This window comes from Piliocolobus tephrosceles, chromosome 11 (genome assembly GCF_002776525.5).
Source record: "Piliocolobus tephrosceles isolate RC106 chromosome 11, ASM277652v3, whole genome shotgun sequence".
Classification (NCBI taxonomy): Eukaryota; Metazoa; Chordata; class Mammalia; order Primates; family Cercopithecidae; genus Piliocolobus; species Piliocolobus tephrosceles.
Window position 1 is genome coordinate 113,476,595 of NC_045444.1, and position 20,296 is coordinate 113,496,890.

The 20,296-nt window shown below is 45.4% G+C and overlaps 2 protein-coding genes across 3 annotated transcripts in view; one reads left to right on the forward strand and one right to left on the reverse strand.

The window, feature by feature from the left end:
- The window catches only part of RHBDD1 (rhomboid domain containing 1), a 202,319-nt gene that overhangs the window by 165,325 nt on the left and 16,698 nt on the right, over positions 1–20,296 (forward strand). The gene's annotated exons all lie outside the window — the stretch shown is intronic.
- Positions 448–20,296, reverse strand: part of COL4A4 (collagen type IV alpha 4 chain) — a 138,992-nt gene continuing 119,143 nt past the window's right edge. The window contains exons 43-47 of the mRNA XM_023193830.1: positions 18,959–19,084; positions 9,833–9,949; positions 7,967–8,155; positions 5,773–6,059; positions 448–5,344 (exon numbers count right to left, since the gene is read on the reverse strand). Of these exons, the coding sequence (XP_023049598.1) occupies positions 5,081–5,344; positions 5,773–6,059; positions 7,967–8,155; positions 9,833–9,949; positions 18,959–19,084 (983 nt within the window). The 3' untranslated portion in view covers positions 448–5,080. The remainder of the gene's footprint in view (positions 5,345–5,772; positions 6,060–7,966; positions 8,156–9,832; positions 9,950–18,958; positions 19,085–20,296) is intronic.

The following is a 20,296-nucleotide window of genomic DNA, read 5'->3' on the forward strand; positions in this document are numbered from 1 at the left end:
ATACCTAACTCCTGACTTCAAGTCACTGTGGTTAAAACTAACAATGTCTTTGGTTTCATAAATCTCTTTGTAGTTGACTTTCACACCTTGAATCCCCCAAACAGTGCTGTGAAGCAGGTGGTCTTATTCTCACTCAGCTAATAAGACAGCTGAGGCCAAGAGGGTGTAAGCCCCATGCCCACTGGCCACTGCCCAAGCACCTCCCCTGGGGTTGATACAGACCTTCCCCATGAGGCCTGCTTTCATTCCTCTTCTGCGCCCCATCACTGTGCATAGAACAGTGTTGCCAAGAGCCTCCGAATCCCATCCTTTCCAGCCTACACTCTTCCCTTCTGCAGTTCACACTTCCACAAGTGTGAGCCACATTACAATGTAAGCTAGAAAACAAAAAAAAAAAGTAAACCCACGTTGGCTTGAAAGGAAATAAATGCACCAGATAAAACACAGTTGTTTTTGGAAGTCATCACAGAATTTTATATATAATGAACCATGTTATAAATCGTAATACAACAAAGATTTAAGTGCCAATGGCAGACCAGGCATCTTGCAAAAGTTACATGCTAAAAGTCTTTAACTTTACAACCAGAGGTTAGAGAAAGGGATGCAATTTATTAGACACATTTCACATTTTTCCCATGAATCATTAAATATTTAAGCACCATAAAATTCAAGCATTTCACATGGATGTGGCAGCCAGCCTTGGTGGTTTAAAATGCATTATGCAGAGTTTCTGGCAGATAATAACAGTGACAATTGCAGAGTACTGATTTTTAATGTCAATTGTTTGTTCCCTGCAGGACTTACTGATAATATCCCTGCAGGAAATTGTGATATTTTCTGTGCTGCAGTAACTTTGAGGATTGAAATGAAACAGCATTCCCAATGACATTAAGAATTGGCCACATATAAATAATTCTAATCAGTAATTTATATACCCTGTGAGAATAATTCTGTGTAAAATAAAAACAAGAAATATTTTTCATATTAGTTTATTTTAAATACAAAATGTGACCATCATTAAGTGTATGATGACAGCTATGCTAGACAGGTAATCTAACCTAATTTTCAATGCAAGAGTAGCTGTTATGTCCCACCGTATTAATGAGGGAAATGAAGCTAAGAAAGTTGGCAAAACTCACCCAGGGTAACAGCTGAAAAATGACTAAGCCAGATTTCAAACCCGGGTTTGACCAACTCTCAAGTCCTCCTCTTTCCACTGTTCTTGCAGCCATACCAAGTAAAAGTAACAGTTATCACATTATTCCAGTGAACTGATAGAAACACAGATCTAATATAATTTCCTGGAACACACTGAATGGTTTGCTTTACTATAATCTACACGAGGTTCAGAATAAGATGATAAAGCCCAGTTGTAGTACACCATTCCATTGACTATTTTTCGGAGCACCAATAACATGTATACAGACGTTTAGCAAAGATTTTATGCTAGGAAGCTCTTAAATCCTGAGGAAATACAAATTACAGCATAAGGTAAATCATGTCACATTTTACTGTGGGGTCTTCTCAGTCAAATCTCTCAAATCTCATGTCTGAAATTTCCGTTTATAGAAAAAACAAAAATCTGTTTTTGGAGGGGTGTGGTAAGCCCATTGAAAGCTTATCATTTGGCTTTCTGGCAATAATTGTAACAAGAGAATGTGGGTATACAGATAAGTTGAACATTAAAATATTCTGAAGTAGGAAATGGTTTATACTTGTAACCATCTTGCTGATGAAGGCCTTATATGCAGAGGTGAACACCTAATGCCTAATGAGTTTAAGGAATTGTCATTGAAAAAAAGAATTGGCAGCAGTGTGTTCAACTCTGTGCTAGGCATTGGGCATATCAAAACGAGTCAAGCATGGTCCCTGCCCTCAAGGGGCTTGCATTTTGGCAATGGAATGAAGGAAGTACACTGAGATGCTAAAGAAGCAATGGGGAACGGAGAAAATGAGGACAGCCACGTGCACTGCACAAGAGCAGCAGAAGGGAGCCCAAATTTCCCCCAGGGAATTCACCTCCCACACAGGGTAAACTGACCCCCGGGAGGACACCACTGGTGAAGCAGGAGCCAAGTCGAAGAAGTGCTGGGAGTGTCTGTAGAGCTGCACACAGTTCATCGTGACAGGAATCACTCCTAGAGGGAACCCTCGAACAGTCCCCAGTGGACCTTTCACCCCATAGGAAGTCATTTGGACTTCATGGGCAGTGGAGTCATAGAAGGATTCTAATCCAGAGGGTGACAAAATCAAGTTTGGGTGGATCTTAGATGGCAACTGGGATTTGAAACTAAAGCACCAGGTGGGAGATGCCTACTGAAAGGGTGGAGGTGAAAGACAAAGGCTGTGTGAGACAGGCATGGGGCTAAAGAGGAGGTAGCCATCCAAAGTAGCCATGACTCAGCTTTCAATGTGGGGAGTGTGAGAGCAGAACAAAAGGGCCACACATAGCATGGAAACCTGCCTGGATGAATGGGCTCCACTCACTGAGAATCAGAACCCAGAAGTAAGCATCCCAGATTTCCAGCACGGGCACAGAACAGTTCCCATGAGGGCAATCTAGACACGTTCCAGTCTACAAGGTTGGTGGGGAGACAGGGAGAGGAGGGTTTGATAAGGATCATCTCCAATAATGGGTTAGGAGAACAACTTAAAAGCTTTGTCCATCACCTCCACAGAGAAAGACTAATTGAAGGCACATTGATATATAACCAGGTGAAGAAAATAATGGTTTAAGATAATAGGATCTTCTATTCCAATAAGTTATTTTTCCTATTTTTCTGCCCTTTTGATCCTTTAAAATTATTTTGCAAAATTAGAGGGCAGCATTAATGCTGCATTTAGAGACAGCTCTTGTAATACTAACATTTTGAACGGTCTGATACCTTCCCAAGCTCACTTGGAGTAAACTGTCTACATAATTTAGGCTGTGTTTGTGTGGGTTCTTTTTTTTTTTTTTAACTTATTTATTAACTTATGAAGATAATATTCTAATACTAACATTAAAGTGTTTAAAATAATTAAACAAGCAAGATATGTTTCTGATGTTCCGTTTGCCACCCTTACCTCTTCCCAGAAAATGTTCTCAGGCCAACTTCAAGATGAACAAGTTGAACTTTTAGGAGAGTTGACTTTTGGTAATAGATACAGCTTTTTTGGAAGGAGAAAGGTAAGTATAAATAAGATTGAAATTGGCTCAAATTTTAGGTGCACAAAAATATTCAACATGCCAGAGCATGGTTTAAAAAATATTAAATGGGCCAAATGAACTGGGAAATATTTTGCTACATCAAGAAAATATTTCATCTTAAAATACACATTTTTCTTTTTACCAGAAAATACTCTTAAAATAAATTGCCACCCCGGGGACAGCCCATAGCATAACTCATTTGAAATTTGTTCTGCATATAAGAGTTCGTTCCAAATCAAAGTTTGGCAAGGAAAACATTTCTTATAAACAAAATTTTAATTGAGTTTTTCTTCTCAATTAAGATTTTTAAGTGCATGGAAACTAAGCACTGAAATGAGTGTCGTGCTCATGAGACATTTCTTTAGTTTTTTCTAAAATGCCTTTTTCTTTTAGATGAGGAAGGTGAGTTTCTGAAAAATTTTTTCCCAACAAATCTTTTAAATGTAGGATTAGATCACCAAATTCCTAGCAAAATAGAAAAAGGGATCTTTTGCTTTACAGAAAAAAATACTCGGTGTAAATTGACACACATTCTAAACTTTTATAGAAAATACTAATGCCAAATGTCAAACTGTTGCCTTGGTATGAGACTGATATAAAATACAAGAATGTCTTTAAAATTGGCAAAATGGGATGCTCCTGTAACAGCCAACCACAGGAGCATAAAATTCAAATTATAAATCGTCTTTGTTTCGTTTAAAGATAATGCCATGTCCTCCTGGTGGGGTAACCCTGACTTAAATGAATCTTCTTACTTAAGTTTAATTATGTCGGCCCTTAATTTTCTCCCAAGTGCATAATGATAGCTCTGTCACGTCCCCGAGTGAGCTGCCATTATGTGTGTGGAGAAAAGTGTCCGTTGTGAGTGCAAGAAGCTGTGCAGGCTCTCCTGGGGAGGGGAGTGAGATGCTTTGTATGAAGCGTGTGCCTGCCTGAGTAAGCCCCATGTAGCGCCAGTCCCATTAGCATGCACACACCGGTGACACGCCGGACCCCGACTGGGGAAAAGTGGTCTGTCTGAAAGTTCCCTGCAATGGGGAGTCCATTTTTGTGAATAACTACCTTAATATTCACTAATAGCTTTTAGGCTCCTAATCTCTTATTGAATATATTTTTTTCCATAATTGCTACTTTTCAAAAGGGTTGCCAAAGTAGGCATTTCTATTCTCTGAAAAATGCAGAAGAGAACATAATGTTTTATATTCATCTGTGATGTGTTTATGCTAATGTCGCATCTCTGGAATACGGCGACTGTGGGCCTTTCTGGCATCATGATTCATTCTCCTTTGAAACGAACTGTTAATGCTGGCAGTGTGAATTTTTTTTTTCCTCTTTAAAAAAAAAAAAAAAATCACTTTGGGTCGTGGTTTTACCATGATTTAAAGTATATGGAAAAATAGATTACAGAGGAAATCATTCTGAAATGTTGAAAATCTCTGCTTTCTAGTTTCATTCATTGACCTGTTTATTTTTTCCTGTAAAATCCATCCAGAAGCCCACTGTATTATACAGTAATTGACTTCTATTGTTTGAGACACTGTTCACCCACAAATGAAGTTTTCAGTAATGTAATTTGTAATCTGGCCTTTATCATCTACTTGCCTTTCTGAGAATTAGCATATGTTTAAATAAAGCCAGTTCTTCAGTCATCCTCAGTAAAATAAGAGTATCTAGGTTCCATCTAGACTGGGAGGTCAAACAGATCCATCCATGCAGCATTTGCTTAATGTGTAAAGGAACCAGAGGACTCTGGGAATAACCACGACAAAAAAGAAGGAACTACTGATAGAGAGTCCAAAATGAGCACCATGACGTCTCTTAGCACGGTCTAGGAAGTCTTAGCCCCCTAGGAAGTTTCTGTTGGCCACGTGTTAGTGAATTTCGCATTCTCTAGCTATACTTCACACAGACCTGGCACCGGCTGATTTTCTGGCGTTGGGCCTGGCTTTCTTTTAAGGTGTCTGGTGCTGGAGCAGGGGAAAACTGCAAGTCTGCTTTCACTGTTGTCAGCCAGAAGCTATACTCATTTGCAAAAAAGTGGCAAGTTCCCTGCCGGCCTTGGCATTCAAGGAATGGTGCTGCTCTGAAATCTTCCAGGCAGCTGCCGGGTGACATGAGGGCCTGCCCTCCTCCTTGGTCCCCAGCTCCTGTGTGCTACCCAGAAAACAAGAGAGAATTAGGGCTCAGACACACACAGACAACCCCAGACCCAATCAGGGACGCACCCAGGTTTGGGTCTGATCTTAAAATTTTTTCCTTAGATTATTCTATAAAGAACAAAATACAAGCTGCTGAAAAGGAGCCGTAGTCAGCATGGTGAGTATGCACACAAATTGGCTCCAGTTTCACCGATGGCTGAAGCAAATTCATCTTCTAAATTCTACCCATGTGATCAAAATCAATCCCAGTGTTTTTAAAAGATAATGGCCCTGCATCCCAACAGGCTATGGTTTGCAACAGCCTCTGTGACCTTATGTCCTAAGTGCAGAGTGCTCCGAACTACTGTCCAATCCAGACAGAAAGGACGGGAGAAGGTGTTAGGAAATGGTGAATGTGCCAGGGTTCAAGGGCACGGGACTCACCATCAGGAATGAATACCCGATCCAGAGGCTCCTCCAGGTCTGCGGACATGGGGGGATGGACTGGTCCTGGCTGTGCACCGCCACCGCCTGGGCCGGGGCCTCGCATACCGCACAGCGGCTGACATAGGGGCGGATCGCCTCTTCAGAGAGTGGCATCATGGGGAGGGGTGCAGCGCTGGCCAGCCAGTAGGATCTGTCGTTTCTCTGGGCATAGTGGCACACCTGGTGGATGTTGCAGTAGGCAAAGGGCAGCGTGCTAAACACGGGAAGGCAAGACCCTGCCAGACCTTGGGAAGGAAGAAGAGACAGCTGGTGTCCAGGCACCCCATGCAGGTGTTCCCAAACCCTTCCTTCCTCCATCTGGCCTTTGCAGATACGTGTTCTGGAATCTGGAGGCCCTCACCAAAGCCTACTTCTGTGGTGGGGAAGCCATTTCTGACACCTCCCTGGTCCTGTGGGCCAGCCCTCATCCCCTCATCCCTCACTCATGAGCCAAGCAGGGGGGCAGGTGCTGGAGGTGAGCGCCGAGCACATCTCTGTGTTCAGGAAGCTCATGGCCTAGCGGGGAACTGGATGAGCAAACAAGCAATGAAAATATAGCACAACAAGCCCTAAGAATGAGAAGTGTAGGGTTCTGGGACCTCAAGGAAGGATAACTGGAATATGTGATTTTAAGTTAGGACTTGAAATATGGAAAGGATTTAGCCAGGCTTGGAGATGGTGGTAGTGACTACTCAAAAGAGAGACACAGCGTCAGAGGGGGCCGGAGATAGGGGAGCGTGGAGCTCAGTGCAGGGAATGTGAGGAGAGGGTGTCTGTATTGTCTGTCTCAGGGGTGTCCAGTGATAAATCAGACCATTGGATGTGGCCTTTGTCAATTTCGTTAAGGAGTTTGGACTTTATCCCAAGAGTTCTGCAGAGTTTTAAGATGTGTGCTCTGGTTAGACCGAGGGGGGAGAAGCAAGACTGATGATACAAACACCAGGCAGGAAAGAAATTGATGGCAGAGGGAGAGGAGGAGAGAAGGAAACTGATTCAGGATATTAAACATCACTTCCTCCTTTCTTCTGTGTTCCAAGAAACTGGCCCCTTGTGATGGGAAAGGCCATGCCAAACCCAAGGGAGAAATGCAGGGGATGTATAAGTAGTTGCCACACCAGGTTTGCACTCTTTGACCACCCTTATTAACAGCTGGGGTCACTGCCTAGTGAGAGCAATGGCAAGCACCTCGCCATCAACTGTCCCCGTCAGCATTTCCTTCCTGCACCTTCCATTCTAACCATGATTTTCTTGGAAAGACAGTGTTTCCCAGCAGCCAGGTACTTAAGCCTTTGACGTAAAATCAGTCCCTGCAGCTTGCAAATTTACTATTGAAAATTGACAAGGGCTGGGTGCGGTGGCTCACACCTGTAATCCCAGCACTATGGGAGGCCAAGACGGGCAGATCACCTGAGGTCAGGTATTCGAGACCAACCTGGCCAACATGGTAAGATCCCAGCTCTACTAAAAATACAAAAATTACCCAGGCATGGTGGCACAAGCCTATAGTCTCAGCTACTCAGGAGGCTGAGGCAGGAGAATCGCTTGAACCCTGGAGGCGGAGGTTGCAGTGAGCCAAGATCATGCCACTGCACTCACTCCCGCCTGGGCAACAGAGCAAGGCTCCATCGCAAAAAAGAAAAGAAAGGAAAAGAAAATTGACAAAGAGCACCAAGAGATGACCCTCAAAATAAACCTCTGTAATTTAAGAACAAATTGTAGTAGGGTAGGGAGTTGATGCTGGCAAGTGCTGTAACATAACCATCAGGGTGCTGTGGCTGCACCATTTTACATATAAGTACAGGAACTGACCACATTCTGGTTAATTTACATTTGGAAGCAAAAAGTACATTTGATAACAGAGTTACATTTAACTTACTGAGGAAGAATCATTTTTATAACACCAGTAATATACTTATTAGCCAGATAATATACTTATTATAGCCAGATAATTATTATAGCCAGAATGAGCTTGACACTTCACAGGATCATAAGTTTAAAGGATTAGCTGAGAATGAGCATGCTAGTGTTTTTTTTAAAAAGTCAGAATAAGTCCATATAAGATTAGTGATCATTTAAGGTGTTGATGAATCAGTAAAATTAATCCCAAATTTTACTCTTTAGGCAATGGACATGGGTGATCCTGTATCCATACCAAGGTCTTGATTGTGAGCTTTCTCTTGCCCTTCCAGGTATAAGAGACTATACCCAGTCCAGAGCCTGGGCATGCCCAGGGGGCAGGTGGGCTCCTGGTCTGTCTGACTGTGGAGAACCAGTAGGAAGCCACTGAGGTATCCAGCACCAAACCCTTTGGGCCCAGGATCCCCAGTGGGACCAGGAGGCCCTGGAGGAACAAAGGGAAAAAAACAAAGGCAGGTTAGGGGGTTCGGTTTAACAAATACATTAAGCACCTCTGTTTTGGCACCGTGCTAAGCACTCAGGGAGCAGAGGGGAGCGTGACTCAGCCCCTCCCCGCCTTCTGGAATGTACACAGCTGCACAGCCAAGGTACACACAACTCAGTCAGCAAGTATTTGTTCCAAGCAACTCCTAGGTGCCTGGGCTACATTAGCATAAAGACAAAAAACAGAGAAAAATCCCTGCCCTCCTAGAGCTTGCATTACACTTGAGGAAGAGAAATAAGAAACAATAAGCATAACAAAAAGGTAAGTTATGAAATATGCTAGGAAGAAAAGAACGAGGACAGTGTAATGACACGCCGCAAGTGTGGACTCCCCAGACTGAACTGCAGAGCAGGGGCTCCCCAAAGTCGGTCTTTCTTACACCTCCCAGACCTCTTCCCTGGTTCCAGCATATTGTCAGTTCCATTCTGAGAAGGGCAAAGGCTTGGGATCCACATTTACAAGTGTGGCTGTCTTCTTTGAGAAGAGAGGGAAATGGAAGGAAGGCCTCATTCTAGCATTGTTGTTGGCAGATGGGAAATGAACAGTTCTAGAGAATGTGAGCAGGGTCTGTATCCTCCAGCACCTCTAAGGCGCTGAACTATTGAAGAAGGCCAGGAACTGTTTCTAATTACCAAGAGCAAAAGGTGAAGTTAGACATTGAAACCAAAAGGTATTTTGTTTTTGTGTTCTACCCTTGGTTCTGCAAGACTGGTAGGTTCTCCCCGTCTACACTGTCAACCAGAGATGACAAAGCAGTACCCTGTGGACTGAATCAGGCCTGCTCATGTGTTTTGACCGGTAAGGATGTTACAAGTTGATATTTTGAACTTGAAAAGAGCAGAGTGTAGGCCCACATTTCTGTAGACTATAATTGGCTGGAGCTGAGCTGCAGCTTTTAGCCAAAGCTCCATTCTGCTACAGACCCCACCCAGCCCTCCTCATTCATTTCTACCCACTACTAACCTGGTACAGGAGTTTGCACCCCTGGCCAGGTACTCTCTGGGGATGGGATTGTGTCTTGGGCTCTTTGGATCCATGTGCCTGACGAGCTTCCTGGTGCATTGTTTCACACTTCCATTCTGAAGAGTCCTAGCTCCCCTTTCCCAACACCACTTCCCCCCCGCCTTTTTTTTTTAAGAAAGAGCCCTGTTTCCTACATCGGTGTACTAATAGTTATATGATAAGATGATGTGAACTCAGGAAACCAGGCAATTCGGCCACTTGCAGAGGGTGAGAACACACACATCATCCCTAAGGTCTTCATCACAGCCTCTCAGGGGTGACCCCACGGCCACCAGGCTGACAGTCCCTTCATGACCTTGGAAAGAAGCGCAGAAATGGCCAAGACTTCGATAATGATGTATAGCAGTTTGGGAAAATACTGAATAGGATGCAGGGCCTTGTCTAGGTTTTATGATGGTTTAGCATCAGTTAGATCATAGGAGATGCATCCCACTCTGTTCTCATTGCTTCTGTCTCTGATACCTGGTGAGTCGGCATCTAAGGCAAATGATCTGAATAGGATCCCGTTTGGAAAGCCACTTGAGAGGTCAGAGATTTTGTATACAACTCTAAGATTTACAGTGTCAGAGAAAAGAGGAGAGACTGAAACTCTACCTGGTCCTCCGGGATAGCCGTCTTCTCCTGTGTCACCTTTACGTCCGGGAGGCCCAGGAGACCCAGGAATGCCATCCATACCCCTCCTGCCGTCCAGCCCAGGCTCGCCTTTGCACCCTGCACAAAAGTTTATGATACTGGTGGTGAAAGCAACCATGACACCTGCTAGCATTTACCGTGCCTATACCATGTGCCCGCCCCAGGCTTCCTTCCCACTTTGGCTGCATGCATCAGCTCCTTTAGTCTTTGCAATGATATGAAGTTGGCATTTTACTATCGCCGCTTGCAGTTGGGGTAACTGAGGCTCTGAGAGGTCAAATAATTTGCTTAAGGGCTGGGCCAGGATTTGAAGCCAGACCAGGGAGATGCTGAGAGACAGCTTTTCACATTTTTTTCATAGTCTTGTATATTTGACTTAAAAAAAAAAAAAAAACAACTACTGAACATGCATGGCATTTATAATAAATATTTTCCTTAATAATGATTGTTTAAAAGCCTAGATGGAGAAATGAATGAAATTTAATTGGTTTCATTTGGGGTCACGTTAAATCTGGAGCATGATAGGTGCAGCAATTTTTAAAAACAGCTTTTTACTGAGTGTTTACAATGTGCTAGGTACGATGCTCATCCCTGCATGTGGATTGTCCGGTTCAGTCTTGCCAGCAGCCATATGACTAGGTACTCATACCAGTGAAGAGACTGGGGCTCATAAAGGTCACAGAGCCAGTCACATGTGGAGAGGAAACTTGGGCCCAAGGGGGTGAAGTGCAATGGCCATCAAGCACCAGACCCTGCCCCTGACAAGCTGCAGAGCTCTGGATATAACCTGGGGGGACTCGGCCGCAGTTGGGTTAATCCTTGAGGGGTTCTCTAAGTATGCAGTTACTTTTTTGTCAAGGCCTCAATTCATTAGCCACCATCTCCCTTCAGTCAGGGGAGCGTACACAATAATTGTCTTTGGGCGAGTCTATTGCTATTACACCTAATTTCCTGAACTACTAGCCTTCTCCAGATTTCCAGTCTCTACTTATTATTCTATTCTCTTTCTATTCTCTCTCTCTCTCTCTCTGCTACAGAGTAGCCTGGTATGGGCTGATCTGTGTACCCCCAAATTTCATATGTTGAAGTCCTAGCCCCCGTATCTCAGAATGGGACTGTATTTGGAGACAGTACCTTTAAGGAGGTGATTCTGTTCAATGAGGCTGTTAGGCTGGGCCCTAATCCAGGCTGACTAGTCTCCTTATGCAAGGAGAAAATTTGGACAGGGAAAGGAACCCCGGGGATCCATGTCCCTGGAATGGCACAGAGGAGAGGCCATGTGAGGACACAGGAAGATGGTGGCATCCGCAAGCCACGGAGGGAGGCCTTGGGAGAAACCAGCCCTGTCGTGGCTCCTTGATCTTGGATTTCTGCATCTAGAACTGCCTGTTGTTTAAGCCACCATGTCAGTGATACTTTGTTGTGGCGGCCCGAGCAGACCCAACACGTAGCCTAAAATCAAACATTAAGTCAAAGGGCTTGCTTAAGTGGCTTTCACTCTTGCCTCTGCCCTCCAGTGACTGGAGGATGATGACAAAGCTGAGGATGCCAGTCAAATGAGGAATTCATGGAGCCTCCCTCCCCTATCCTACTAAGGGACCAGCCTTGCCTGATAACCATTAAATGAATCTGTTAACACAGACACTGACCGAAACCCTCTGCCCTTAAAGCAGCAACCCTGTCATGAAAAGGATGCATGGAGGGTTAAGGAGGTTTGACTTGGTGTTGCAACCTAGCAGGAATCAAAGATTTCCCACACAGGCCCCTCCCTGTCCCTCAGTGGCCCCAGGTGAGGCCCTGACTGTGCGTCCACACATAATAGAGTAGCTAACTTGCCTAGAGCAACCCTGGACTCTAATCTTCCTCCTCCAATCCACCTGAGCAACATCAATAGGAAACACAGGGCTAAACAGCACAATGACACAGTCACTACTGCTCCTGAGAACAGAAGCCCAAAGACATTCTGCAACACTGGCTCACACTTTGGTAGAAATCAGTATCTGCCTTGGTAGGTCTGTGGTGGGGCCTGAGAATCTGCATTTCTAGAAGTCTCCAGGTGATGCTGATGCTGCCAGTCCCAGGAACCACACTTCGAGAACAAATGCTGTAGATGATTTAACTTTAAAACTCTTTCTGGTGATGACCTTAGTGGCATATTTTGAAAATCCTACATTTCTGCCTATTCTTGAAACCAGAAATTCTACTCAGGGAATTTAGTTTAAAGAAACAACAACAATAATAGCAAACACATGTACTGTTTATTCTGTGTCAGGTCGTGTTCTAAGTGCTTTTTATGTTAGTGAATCCACATAATCCTCACAATCAGCCCTTCTTACAGATCAGGAAACTGAGTCATGGGTTATGTGGTAAAGCCAGAGTTATGAACACATGTCATCTATTTCCAGAATCTCTACTCTTTTTTTTTTTTTCCAGATGGAGTCTCGCTTTATCGCCCTGGCTGGAGTAGAGTGGCAGTATCTCAGCTCACTGCAGCCTCTGCCTTCCGGATTCAAGCGATTCTCCTGCCTCCCCAAAAGGCTAAAGGTACAGCCTCCCGAGTAGCTGGGACTACAGGCACGTGCCACCATGCCAGGCTTTTTTTTTTTTTTTTTTTTTTGAGATGGAGTCTTACTCTATTGGCCGTGCTGAAGTGCAGTGGCATGACCTCAGCTCACTGCAACCTCCGCCTCTCGGGTTCAAGCAATTCTCCTGCCTCAGAGCTGGGACTACAGGTGCATGCCACCACACCCAGCTAATATTTTTGTGATTTTAGTAGAGATTGGGTTTCACCATGTTGGCCAGGCTGGTCTGGAACTCCTGACCTCAGGTGATCTGCCCACCTTAGCCTCCCATAGTACTGGGATTATAGGCGTGAGCCACCACGCCTGGCCCTTATTTCCGGAACCTCTGTTCTTATCCATTACACTATTTCTTCATGATAATCAGGGATGCACATACGTAAGATATCATTACCAGTTGCTTATCGTAGTGAGAAAGTGGAAACTCCTTAAATCAGAGCAGTTACTGGACCAGCAGCAGCAGCAGTGGCAGCACCTGGGAACGTGCTAGAAATAAAGACTCTCAGAGCCCTCTCCTTACCTAACAAATCAGGTCTAGGGTGGGCCCCAGCGAGCTACATTTTAACAAGCTCTTCACAGATTCTGATGGTCCATGAAGCTCGAGAACCAAAGCCTTAAATGTTCCTTGTGACGCCCCCTCCCTACCCCCAGGTTCAGATCCCCTTTTAGAAATTCCCACATTACCCCTTGTTAACACTCAACACTTCCAAACTGACTCGCTCCATGTCTTCATTTTCTGCTAGCCTGTGGCTCCAAAAAGCAGGGCCTTGTTGGATTAACTTATTTCTAGCAGAGCAGCTAGCAGCAAACCAATCAATAATTGGTGAAGGTACTGGTAAATAAATTGTGGCACAATCAGATAAGGCAATGTTCCTCAGCTACTACAGATAATATTGTAGGAAAATATGTAATGACATAGAAGTAAGGTTAAGAACAGTTTGCCCAAGAGTCTGCCTAGGATGATCATGCGGCAATAAAACTAGAAAAATACCCAGGCAATTGTGTCTTTTAAAAGTGTGTTTAGTTTCTTTTGTTGTTGTTTTGTTTTGTTTTTTCGAGACAGTCTCGCTCTGTCACCCAGGCCGGAGTGCAGTGGCCTGATCTCGGTTCACTGCAAGCTCCGCCTCCCGGGTTCACGCCATTCTCCTGCCTCAGCCTCCTGAGTAACTGGGACTACAGGCACCTGCCACCACGCCCGGCTAATTTTTTGTATTTTTAGTAGAGACGGGGTTTCACTGTGTTAGCCAGGAATAGTCTCCATCTCCTGACCTCGTGATCCACCTCCGCCTCGGCCGCCCAAAGTGCTGGGATTACAGGCATGAACCACCATGCCCGGCCAAAGTGTGTTTAAAGTTACCTTTTTTTTTCTTTTGTAATACAGTTTTTTTTCCCCTTCACCAAATGCCTCCCCTACAGGCTAAAGGTGCATCTCCCATCTCCTGCCACATCCCTCCGTACGTAAATGGTCTTCAACATTGGGTGGTTCTGCACCGCCGCCCCCACCCCCCAGCAGACACTTGGCAATATCTGGAGGCATTTTTGGTCCTCAAATGGAGGAAGAGGTCATTACTGGCATCTAGTAGGATAGGGGCGAGAGATGCTGCTCGACATCCTAGAATCCACCAAACAGCCCTCCAGGATAAAGAATGATGGGGCCCCAAATGTCAGCAGCACTGAGGTTGAGAAACCGCTCCACACAGTAGGCTACATCCAAGAGTCACGTATTCATTCACCAAATGTTTACCAAACACCCTCCATGACCCAGGCCTGTGTGTGGATATCACACTGAATAAAACAATATCCTGCCCTCAAGCTTCTTACAGTCTCTCAAACAGTGGTTGGCAAATTACAGCCTGTGGGCCATTTACTGCCCATTTTAGTAACCCCAGTTACAGCGGAACACATGCATTCGTTTACGTGTTACCTACGGCTATGCTGCAGCAACAAGGTTGAGGGGTCGCAGCAAAGATCATCTGACTCCAAAGCCGAAGCAGGGGACTGAAGTGCTCGGGTGATGAGGTAGATGTCTCACGTCCCTGCCCTCGGTTCCACATGCCCCACTGCTTGTAAAATTGTGTCCTCAGACTGCCTGCCTGAGAGTGTCCCCTTCTTATTCCATCCCTACGACCAGCTGGTCTCTCCCCTCCATGCCCTGTGCTGGTTGAGCTACACTCAGTGTAGACATCTCAGCGTCCGATATGCTCCTGTTATGCTTTTGTACTCCCAGGATTAGAAACTGATTATTCCAGAGTGTCCTGGACTGCATGCTGTATGTGGTTACCATTCAGTAGGTGAGAAAGGACACATCCCCTCCTCTCCATCTGGGTGAGAGGAGCCCTGCCCTTCCTGGTGACTGGGCAGAAACCTCCTCTTCCCGGGGTGGCACTGCTGGTGGCATCTGGAACTCCACCACCTTCCAAGAGAGTATCAGTTATCTTGGAAGGAACACGGGGCCCAAACAGCGAGCTCAGAGCATTCCTTTCTCCGTCCCACCCGATAAGATGATTCCATCGTGCAATATATTGAAGAAAGGGCTGCCCTAGTGCGTATGGGTGAGGAGTTTCCCCCTTCCACTGAACAGGCAGCAGCAGGCATTCCTCCTGATGTACAGACTCATGGTGAGATCACTGAGGATCTGGGAAAAAGAATCCTGACACCAGATGTTATCACATGGGCTTTACTCCTTTTAGGGTGAGGCAGAGAGAAATTGTCAGGCGGAAGACATTTCCCGAGAAACAGGAAGGAAGGCTCTTGTTAACCCGAGTTCTATGTTCAGAGCTTTCTACATTATGGACTTGCTCCCTACTTGGAACTAGTTTTAGAGAATAAAACTAAACATCAAAAAAACCCTCCAGTGTTAGATGGATGACCTCCTGAGAGGGCAAGTGTTGCCTTGAAGAGAAACACAACCCTAACAGGGTGTGGGAACGTCCATTAGGCAGGAACAGTTCAAAACAAAACGGATAACACTTTTGAGTTTACTGAAGGAAGCTTCAGCCTTTGAGGGCCGCCCTGGAAGGAAAAGGTGTAGATCAAAGAGATCCGTGTGTAGAAGAGCGTTAGGCCTCCCGTGGTGGAGAACTCCTAATGGACCCACTTCATGGTGGCTGTCATCCACACACACTGGGGAGGAAAGAGCCAGAAGTGTGTTCATTTTTATGTAAGTCTCAGCTGCAGCACATGGTTACAAAATCAGTTAAGTGACGAAAGAAAAGACTTTTTAATTTTTTTTTTAACCTTTGATTTTAGGTTCAGGGGTACATGTGAAGGTTTGTTACACAGGAAAACTCATGTCATGGAGGTTTGTTATACAGATTATTTCATCACCCAGGAATTAAGCCCAGTACTCAGTAGTTGTCTTTTTTGTCTACTTGAGGGTGGCAGGGAGGAGGAGGGAGAGGAGCAGAAAAGAGAAGATTTGGAAGGGAAAACAGGAAGATACCAACAATGTCATTTTAAGTGAACATTGTTCTTTCTAGTGGCAGCCGTTTCTTTATGGCAGCTGTTTCTTTATGGCACTCTATCTTAAGGGTGGTATATATGGTGGTGGTATGTAAGCCCTACCTTTCCTTAAGGCTATGCTCAAATACCAGCTCTTGCTGGAGTCCTAGCAGTCCTGCAGTTCTCCACACTGGAATTAACCTCTGCCCATCCCGTTCTCCCAATACCCTTGACTTGCAACTCTTTTTTTTGGCTTTGTTTTGTTTTTGTTTTAGACGGAGTTTCGCTCTTGTTGCCCAGGCTGGAGTGGTATATATGGCCCTTCACACCCTGCTGAAAAAATGCCTTCAGGAAACGCTGGAGAATGAGCAACATGGCCTGCAGATGGCCCAGGTCAGCCAGGGCTGGCCGTTAGGCCCTTAGAATAGACCTATCACTCTTTAGTAACTGGACAGGATGGCCAATACAGCCAGTGTGGCCAACGGGCCATAGACAAGGCCGAGGAATACATGGCGGGGAAGAGAGGTCCTTTGTAACAGGAACCCAGAGGCTCCTATCAGAGAAGAGGGGACCCAGAAGAAAGTAAGGGCTTGGGAGTGGGTGCACAGGACAAAAAGGAGCCCCAGGGAAGCTGGGCCACATGGTAAGAACATAGGAAGAGAAGGCGATGCTTCACTAGAACGATGGGGCACTTTGTAAAAAACATCATAATCATGTAGATGGCAGAGAGGTGGCCTTGGAGTGTCCCCACTTCCAGCAGGCAGGGTCAGTGGCTCCAATGAAGAGAGGGCACAGGAACCCAGGGAAGGCCCTCCTGTGGCCACGTGCAGCTGATGAGCCCATGCAGCCCTAAGTCAGGAGGAATTAGACATCACAGGCAAGCACACCTGGGCCACATAAGCACTAGACCCTCTTTCAGAGGCTCATAGTCTATGGAGAGAGAATCTTGTTCTTGTTCATGTCAGAGATAACTATCATGTTCAAGGGTAAAGAACTGACCCGCTCACATATTTTTCTCTTCCCAGTTACTTTCTTTGGTTATTTTGCTAAGCCACCACAGTGGGTGACCCCAGCCACCCCTCTCACCTCAGTTTTGATGTTGAGGTGGAGCAATGCGTTTCAACCTGCTATAGTCACTTGGGGGGCATTGAAAAATGCTGACATTCAGGCTTTGCCACCTTCCACATTCTATTAGTCTGAGATGAGGCCCAGGCACCAATAATCTTTCAAGATCCTCCAGGTGATTTTAACCTGCAGCTAGTATTGTGTTGCTAAAAAGGTTCTACTCTTAGCTGAATCTTTAAGGAGTGCATTCATATAATAGTCAGGGCGTCTCAAATTTGAATATGTATGCCACTATTTGGGGGACCTTGTTAAAATGCAGATTCTGATTCTGTAGGTCTGGGGCGGACCCGAGTTGCTGCTGGTTCCTGAACCAGGACCACAGTTACAGTAACAAAGATGTTGCTGACTCCTAGATGCCTGGTTATTAGGCCAATCAGGCTGTGCTCCCGCCACCTCCCTGTTGAACAATTCTGGCTCCTCAACTTGCAACTCTTTTTTTTGTTGTTTTGTTTTAGATGGAGTTTTGCTCTTGTTGCCCAGGCTGGAGTTCAGTGGTGCAATCTCAGCTTACGGCAACCTCTGCCTCCTGGGTTCAAGCAATTCTCCTGCCTCAGCCTCCCAAGTAGCTGGGATTACAGGCATCTGCCACCACGCCCGGCTAATTTTGTATTTTAAGTAGAGACAGGGTTTCACCATGTTGGCCAGGCTAGTCTCAAACTCCTGACCTCAGGTGATCCACCCACCTTGGCCTCCCAAAGTGCTGGGATTACAGGCATGAGCCACCGCGCCCGGCCTGCATCTCCTTTTTAACATGAATTGTGTAATAATCTACCATTACTTTAAGTTATTTATATTCTATTTCTTTCATGGGATTATGAGACCCTGGAGGGGGAAAACACATCTTATTCATCTTTGTATCACTCATACCACCTAGTAGCATACTTTACAAAGAGTAGAGGGAGTCTGGAAGTACTTACTGAATTGAATTTGCAGAACCCAGTTACAGGTCACATCTTTGACCTGGAAGTTATTTTTATAAGTTGGAGGGACCCAGCTCTGGATATTGCAAATATGTACATAACAAGGCAGCTTGGTTTTAAAACGAGGTTGAGTGACCAGTGATACCGACTGACAACTTTATCCATGCAAGGAGTATCAAGAAAGATGAGTTAAGTAACGACTGGCCCAATTCCCAGTTCTCACGGGCCATTAAAAGAAGTTGCTACAACCAACACCCAAATAACCTGGTGCACAAACACAGATGCAATGCAACAAACACACACAACGAAAACCCCACATTAATTTGAGGAAGGCTCCAGGGCTGTTTTGGCAACCACCTAAGAACCAGTCTCCTGTTGAGAGGGACATCTCTTGAGCACTTAACTTCTTGGTTTTGAGGAACCAGAAGAAAAACAAACGGTGCAAGATTCAGCTCTGCCTCCAATTCCTGTGTCCCTGAACCAAAAAGAGCCCAAATCACAGTGGGGCCATGGGGGGTGAAAGGAAAGAGAACACCCTGGTTCTTGTAATTCCAGCACTTTGGGAGGCCAAGGCAGGAGGATCGCAAGGTTAGGAGATGGAGACCGTTCTGGCTAACACGGTGAAACCCCATCTCCACTAAAAATACAAAAAATTAGCCGGGTGTGGTGGCAGGCACCTGTAGTCCCAGCTACGTGGGAGGCTGAGGCAGGAGAATGGCGAGAACCCGGGAGGCGGAGCTTGCAGTGAGCCGAGTTCGTGCCACTGCACTCCAGCCTGGGCAAAAGAGTGAGACTCCATCTCAAAAATAAAATAAAATAAAATAAAAAAATAGAAGGGATATGTGGATCCAGTTAGCCTATGATTGATGTACTTTGGATCAAGGTATAAACAAATTACAAAGGGAAAGACATGTTTTCTTCTCACTAGTTATTAATCTCCATATCAAAAGCTACAAAATAAAACATCTAGAATTTCCTTTCAGCAATATACAGTGAAAATAACAACCGCATGCGGCTCATACCCGGTCCTGGCGGGCCTCTCATTCCAGGGAGTCCCATGGCTCCTTCTGGTCCTCTCAGGCCTGGCACCCCAGGAAGCCCTGGGATTCGGGGACAGTCATCCGCATCTGCAGGTGGCCCCGGTTCACCTGAAATTGGAATTACTGCTTGTGTAATGGATGCACACAGGCTTATGAACAAGCTCCTTCTACAGTCTCTGGTTAAACTTGGACTTCTGACACTATGCTGAAATTCAGTCCACATTTAGTATAAATTTCAGTATAAATGTTTGTAAAGGTTCAACAATCCAGTATAAGTTCCATGAAGGCAGGAATTTGTCTTGTTTCCTGGAGGGTGCATGAAAAACTTCCAGAATGTCAGACTGACCGAATGAGTGAATGGAGTATCAGAGGAAGCAGAAGGATGAAACAGTGAAGGTCGGATGATGCAGCAATGTGATGACCCTCACAGGATTACCCAATCTCTGGGCCATGTTCTACTGGAGTAGCAGCCACAGGTGGCATTGCAAGAGGGACTGGTGGGTTCCTAAAGCTCAGCTTCATGTGTCCCTGAGTCCTTACCCTACACTGCAGTGCCACATGGGTTTCCATAGTGTCCGTCACTCACATAGAATTTCAGGATTGCTAGAGGCTCAGAAGCAGTGACTTTCAACCCTGAGTGAATGTTGGACTTATCCAGGGGAGTCGTGGAAATATACCGATGCCTGGGTCCCACTCCCAGAAATACTGGTTTACTTGATGATAGGATGTGGCCTGAGCAGTGTCCTCATCATTGGCTGCATAATAAACTTAGCTGGTGAGCTTTTCAAATGTACTTATTAACACTGGGGCCCCATCTAGACTAATTAAATAGGAATTTCTGGGGGTGGGACCTGGGTGTCAGTAGTTTTTTGTTTGTTTAATTCCCCTGGTGATTCCAGGGTCCATTACGGCTGAAAAGCACCGTTGTAAAGCTATAACTCTGACTGTAGCACCTCAGAATCATGTCGCTAGTTTGTTAGAAACCAGAGTTCCTGAGTCAGGAGGTCTGAAGTGGGGGCCATGTACATTTCTAACATGTTCCCAGGGAGGCTGATGGCGTTGATCTGGGAATCTCACTTTGAAAAACACAGGCTGGGCACGGTGACTCACACCTGTAATCCTAGCACCTTGGGAAGCCGAGGCGGGTGGATCACTTGAGACCAGGAGTTTGAGACCAGCCTGGCCAATATGGTGAAACCCCATCTCTACTAAAAAAAAAAAAAAAAAGAAAAGAAAAGAAAAAAATAGCTGGGTGTAGTGGCAAGTGCCTGTAGTTCCAGCTACTCAGGAGGCTGAGGCAGGAGAAGCACTGGAACCCAG